General features: G+C 53.3%; 1 protein-coding gene across 1 annotated transcript in view; it reads left to right on the forward strand.

Annotated features, from left to right (window-relative positions):
• UROC1 (urocanate hydratase 1) overlaps window positions 1–2,492 on the forward strand; it is a 33,291-nt gene extending 30,799 nt beyond the window's left edge. Inside the window, exon 21 of the mRNA XM_043885629.1 lies at window positions 1,432–2,492. Within this exon, the coding sequence (XP_043741564.1) occupies window positions 1,432–1,569 (138 nt within the window). The 3' untranslated portion in view covers window positions 1,570–2,492. The remainder of the gene's footprint in view (window positions 1–1,431) is intronic.
• Window positions 2,493–6,565: the final 4,073 nt, after the last annotated feature.

Consider the following 6,565-nt stretch of genomic DNA (forward strand, 5'->3'; position numbering starts at 1 on the left):
ACACGCATGTGTGTGTCCTGACACCCGTGTGTGTGTCCTCACGTGTGTGTCCTGACACTAATGTGTGTGTCCTCACGTGTGTCCTGACACGTATGTGTTTCCTGACATGTGTGTGTCCTGACACGGGTGTGTATGTCCTGACACTCGTGTGTGTGTCCTCCTCACGTGTGTGTGTGTCCTGACACTCGTGTGTGTGTGTCCTGATGTGTGTGTGTGTCCTGATGTGTGTGTGTCCTGACACGTGTGTGTCCTGACGTGTGTGTGTCCTGACGTGTGTGTGTGTCCTGACTCGTGTGTGTGTCCTGACGTTTGTGTGTGTGTCCTGACGTGTGTGTGTGTCCGGAGTGTGTGTGTCCTGACACTCGTGTGTGTGTCCTGACACGTGTGTGTGTGTGTCCTGACACTTATGTTTGTGTGTGTCCTGACTCGTCTGTCTGTGTCCTGACGTGTGTGTCCTGACGTGTGTGTGTGTGTCTTGACGTGTGTGTGTGTCCTGACACTCGTGTGTGTGTCCTGACACTTATGTGTGTGTGTCCTGTGTGTGTCCTGACGCGTGTGTGTGTCCTGACGTGTGTGTGTGTGTCTTGACGTGTGTGTGTGTCCTGACACTCGTGTGTGTGTCCTGACGTGTGTGTGTGTCTTGACGTGTGTGTGTGTCCTGACGTGTGTGTGTCCTAACGTGTGTGTGTGTCCTGACACGTGTGTGTGTGTGTCCTGTGTGTATGTCCTGACGTGTGTGTGTGTCCTGACGTGTGTGTGTGTGTCCTGTGTGTCCAGACTGTGTGTGTCCTGACACTCGTGTGTGTGTCCTGACACGTGTGTGTGTGTCCTGACACTTATGTGTGTGTGTCCTGACTCGTGTCTGTGTCCTGACACACACGTGTGTGTGTGTCCTGACTCATGTCTGTGTCCTGACTTGTGTGTGTGTCCTGACACGTGTGTGTGTGTCCTGACTCGTGTGTGTGTCCTGACACTTGTGTGTGTGTCCTGACACGTGTGTGTGTGTGTGTGTGTGTGGTGCAGGCCCCCATCCCTAAGGGACAACGTATCAGGAGCTGAAAGGGGAAGCATGATAGATGGGCGTCTGGGTGATGGGGGCGGGTTTACAGGATGTGAGTGAAATGGGGAGGGGGCTGGGGAGCCCGACTGCAAGGGGCCAAGGGTTAGACTCGGGCCTAGGAGAGCGGTGGGGAGACTCCCGGGGGCCCCCAGGACGGGGGCTACGCTTCCTCCTGGAGGCCGGGAAGCCGGAGGGAACGGGTGGGGTGGGTGGGGTGCCAGGGCCATGTCCAGGGGCCCCTGACAACACAGGCCAGATGGGAGGAAGGGAGCGGCTGGGGAGGGCCCGAAGCGGAGCCGAGGTGGTGTGCTCGGAGGACACGCGGGCTGGGTGGGGCCTGGCACAGAGGACACGCCCCTCCCGCCCCTCAGGTGGCCCGCCGCTGCTGGTCCGGGAGCCCCAAGGCCTACGAGGTCATCTGCCAGACGATGCGGGAGGACAGTGGCGTGGCGGTGACGCTGCCACACGCCGTGGCGGACGAGCGTGTGCTCCAGGCGCTGCGGCAGTGAGGGGACTGGGCTCCCCGCAGTGCCCTGCCCCCGGTCCCGCCCCCACCTCACATTCCCCAGCCCGCTGCTCGCTGTGCTCCCCCGGGTCCGGAGCTTTGCACACGGGTGTGCTTAGACGCGCACACACACACAGACATGCACACACAAGCATGTATGCGCACTTACAAGCATGTACACACATGCAAGCATGCCCTCTTCCGTCTCACCACCCCAGAGGCAATGTCACTGCATCCCCATCTCACAGACTAGCCAGCGAGGCAGGGCCCTCTGCTCTCACCACGCGGCTCCCCTGGGGGCCTGGCGGGCAGTGAGGGTCTCCTTCAGTGTGGGGAGCTCAGGCCTGCTGTGGAGGGGACTCCAGGGGCTGGTGCCCAGAAGACTGGCTGAGTGGGGTGCCAGCCGGCCCACGGAGCGGCCTGCAGTTCCTCCTCCCCCTGGGCGCAGGGTTCATTTGGCCAGATTCTCATCTAACATCCATCGCCCCCCAACCCCTGACTAACTGTCCACACCAGGGACCCACAACCTTGGCGCACAGACCAGCCTGGCTCTGACCATATTCCTTATTCTTTGTCTTCCGTCTTAGCTGAGCCCCTTCTGGGCCCATGACAGGCTTAAACTGAGAAAGACTTTGGGGATGGGTCTCCAAGGAGCCCCCAAAAACTTGACACCCCCCACTTTGTGTCTAGTCTCAACCACGCCATATGGCCTGTCTCCTCCCCACTGGCCATTCTGCCTTTGTCTGAGCTCACAAAACCCCAGTGTTGTCTGGGTAGCAATATACACAGAAGAAGTAGTTGATTTTCCAGCCTGCCTAGTAATCAAGAATAACCATTGACCTGGTTCCAGCCCAACAGACTGTGGAAGTCTGCTGGATGGGTCTGCTGGGAAAGCTGTAATAAAAATGAACTGATGTGGCTGTGTCACATTTTTGCTTTTGCCCCTTCTTTCTGCCAGAGTCTCAGGTGTGATGCCTGGAAGCACAGCAGCTCTGCTGTGACCATGAGGGGATCACTGACGCATGGAGACTTGTGGAAAATCAGAGGTGCCTGGGCTTCTGGCAGCACTGGGTGCTGCTGTGACAGTCTTGGGTGCCTTCTCCTTTCCTTGGTTCTCACCTGCTCAAGCCATCCTTGCAGGCTTCTGTTGCACATGGCGAGCGTGGGGTCCGGATGTAGAGGAGGGCTCCACTCTCTCGCCATGGGCTTTCCAGAGGGGTCCCCTATCCTGGAGTCTGGGGCCAGAGTCCTGGGGTTGAAGTTTTTTTGCACCCCCCCCCCCCGCACTTTAAAGTTTTTTGACTTTGTCACCAATTTTTAGAAATTGGGAAATTTCACTTAAAAAAACAAACCCAGGTTTTGAGTTACTTGAAGTCAGGAGAGTAAGTGATACTTGTTGATACAAGTCTCCTTGAAGGTCACCCTGTTGTATGGATCTGCACAAACATTCCCTGTTTATCAGGGGAAATGTGTGTGTTCAGTTTGAAGACCAGGACCTCCTGTCATCCTTTCCACCCAGCACCCTGAGTCCTTCAGGGCCAGGGCTGACAGCCAGGGCTCGGCCAGCCTCAGGGCAGGGTCTCAGGAGGCTTGTGGCCACGTACGAGGGCTCCAGACCCTACCTGGGCTCCCACCGAGCCCACCAGTGAGCATGCCCCCTCCCCTCGTCTCCGCTGCCAGCAGGGAGAAGGGACGGCTGACACCACCACGGGGCCCAGGAGGACGGCGGAGCAGCCGACCACAGACTTGGTAGGTGTGGAGGTGCCAGAGAAAGTGTGCCACCCCCACCGGCTCTGCAGCGACTGAGTCCCCAGCCCCTGCGGCCACTGACCTTCAGCACACCCCCAGCGTTCAGGGCGAAGGTCAGGACATGTCTCTGTGCTCCGGGGACAACTGGCGCAGCAGGCCCTCGGTAGTCAGATGTTTCCAGAGAAGTTGTTTATGAAACCGGGTTCTGGCCTCTTACCACAGTTAGGAAAGCACTAAAAACCACTAGCTTAGATTCCACTCCCCACAACTTGCATCCACCTTCTGCCAGCCTTCTGTAAGAAAGCAGGGGAGTGTCGTTCACTCAGAAATGTGTTCATCGAAACAATGAAGATAGGAACCAACTGGCCCTGGTGGGAGTGGGCCTGGCTGCCTTGAGAACTGCAGAAGCCTCAGGGCCCTCGCTGGCGGCCTCTGCTCCCCGGCACCTAGGACTGCCCGGGGACACACTTTCCCTGCTGGCCAGCCCAGGCCAGGGCAGGAGGGCTCTGCGCTGTTGCCCTGGGCTTTCCAGAGGGGACCCCTATCCTGGGTCTGGGGCCAGACTTGACGTGGGGTTACGTTTTGTTTGCCCCCCACACCTTTAAAATTTGACTTTGTCACCAATTTTTAATAATTGGGAAATTCCACTTAAAAATCCAGACTTGAGTTACTTAAAGTTGAGTCTAGGTGACAGCGTGCGCTCGCCGCCCCGGCTCAGTCATCACCTGGAGGGCTCTGGGGCCTGGGCTTGTTTTATCCAACTTGCCACAGTCCCCACCAGCCTCTGGGACTTCCCAGGGCGTGCGAGTGGTAAAGAAGCTGCCTGCCAGTGCAGGAGATAGATGAGACATCGGTCTGATCCCTGGGTCAGGAAGATCCCCTGGAAGAGGAAATGGCAACCCACTCCTGTATTCTTGCCTGGAGAATCCCATGGACAGAGGAGCCTGGGGGGCTACAGTCCACGGGGCCGCAGAGAGTCGGACACAACTCAATGACTTAGCTCACGCACACGCCATCGGTCTCTACGGCGCGGCAGGCCATAGTGTGTTTGCTGTTGATTCCTGGACAGGAGCTGCCTATTTCTTACTGGGGGGCAGGCCGCCTCATGACCGGAGGGGTGAACTTTTAGTTTTCTACGCCGACCTCCATGGAGGGGAGAGGGGCTGCCAGCATTTCACTTGGCACAATATACTCAGTGTTCATCCACGTTGTCCCATGTGTCAACATTTCCCTCTTTTTTAATATTGAACAATCTGTTGAATCCATAATCACATTTTCTTGAGTTGGCCAAAAAGTCCACCTATTCTGGTCATTTCATATGAATGGAATCACACAGTACATGGTTTTGGGGTTCTGGCTTCTTTCCCTTGGTGTGTTTTCAGCGTTCATCTGTGTTGTAGTGTGTATCAGTACTTCACCCCTTTTTACGGCTAAATAATATTCCTTTGTACGGATAGGCCATATCTTGTTTACCCCTTTGTCTGTTCATGAACACTTACCTGTTTCCATTTTTTAATTGTAGCAGTATGCTACTGTGAATGTTCACATATAAGTTTCTCTGTGGATGGATTTTCACTTGTCTTGGATGTATGCCTGGGAGTGGAATTGCAGGGTTATAAGGAAATTCTTCCCAGGTGGTGCTAGTGGTAAAGAACCCGCCTGCCAAAGCAGGAGATGTAAGAGACATGGGATCGAGTCCAGGGTCAGGAAGATCCCCTGGAGGAGAGCATGGCAACCACTCCAGTATTCTTGACTGGAGAATTTCACGGGCAGAGGAGCCTGGTGGGCTGTGCTCCATAGGGTTGCAAAGAGTCGGACACTACTGAAGTGAGTTAGCACACAAGGAAATTCTGTCTTTAACTTTTTGAGGAACTGCCAAGCTTTTTTACATAGCAACATTCTCACCAGAAATATATGAGGGTTCCAATTTTTCCACACCCTCACCAACACTTGTTCTCTGTTTAAAAAATTGTAACTATCCTAGTAGGTGCGAAGTGGTATCTCATTGTGGTTCTGAGTTGCATTTCCCTGTTGACTAATGAAATTGAGCTTCTTTTCATGGGTGTATTGGCTAGTTCTTTTTTGGAAAAATGTTTATTAAGATCCTGTGTGTATTTTTAAATTGGGTTGTCTTTGTGATTGACTTACAAATTTTTAAAAATATGTTCTGGATAGTAGATCCCCACCAGATACACAATTTGCAAATTTCCTCCCATATTATGGGTTATCTTTTCACTTTTTTGTTCCTGTTCTTTGACTTAAATTTTTTAACTTTCACGAAGCCCAGTTTGCTTCTTTGGGCTTTTGGTTTCACATCTGAGAAGCCATTCCCTCATCCAAGGTCACAGAGATCTACAGTTATGCTTTCTTCTAGCCATTTTATAGTTACAGCTCTTAGGTTAGACCTGGGATCCACTTTGAGTTCCTTTTTGTGTCTGGTACCAGGCAGAGGTCCAAACCCTCTCGGCTGTGTGTGACTATTCGGTGATTCCAGAATTATTTATTGAAAAGACTGTTGCCTTTATTGAATGGTCTTGGAAAAATTTATTTTTGGCACAAACATATATATATATGTAGGTTCAGTTCAGTTTAGTCACTCAGTCGTGTCCGACTCTTTTCGACCCAGTGGACTGCAGCACGCCAGGCTTCCCTGTCCTTCACCAATTCCCAGAGCTTACTCAAACTCATGTCCATCGAGTCAGTGATGCCATCCAACCATCTCATCCTCAGTTGTCCCCTTCTCCTCCCGCCTTAAATCTTTCCAGCATCAGGGTCTTTTCAGGTGAGTCAGTTCTTCGCATCAGGTGGCCAAAGGATTGGAGTTTGAGCTTCAGCATCAGTCCTTCCAATGAATATTCAGGACGGATTTCCCTTAGGATGGACTGGTTGGATCTCCTTGCAGTCCAAGGGACTCTCAAGAGTCTTCTCCAACAGCACAGTTCAAAGGTATATGTAGGTGTGTTTCCTATTCTTTCCAATATTGTTGATGTACTTTTTTTTGGGGGGGGGGGGTGCTGCACCTTGGGGTTTTGGGGGATCTAAGTTTCCTGACCAGCTGTGGGAATGGAGTCCTAATCGCGGGAACTCCCGAAGTCCCTTATTCTTAAGGTGCTTTTTAATAATAAAGCGGTCACCAACGCATCACACGTTGGCGGAGTCTCCAGTGCTGGCCTCGGGGCTCAACTGTGGAGGGCTCCCCAGGGTCTCTGTCCTTACGGGCCGCACAGGAAAAGGGACGAAGAACACCAGGG

This window comes from Cervus elaphus, chromosome 24 (genome assembly GCF_910594005.1).
Source record: "Cervus elaphus chromosome 24, mCerEla1.1, whole genome shotgun sequence".
NCBI lineage: Eukaryota > Metazoa > Chordata > Mammalia > Artiodactyla > Cervidae > Cervus > Cervus elaphus.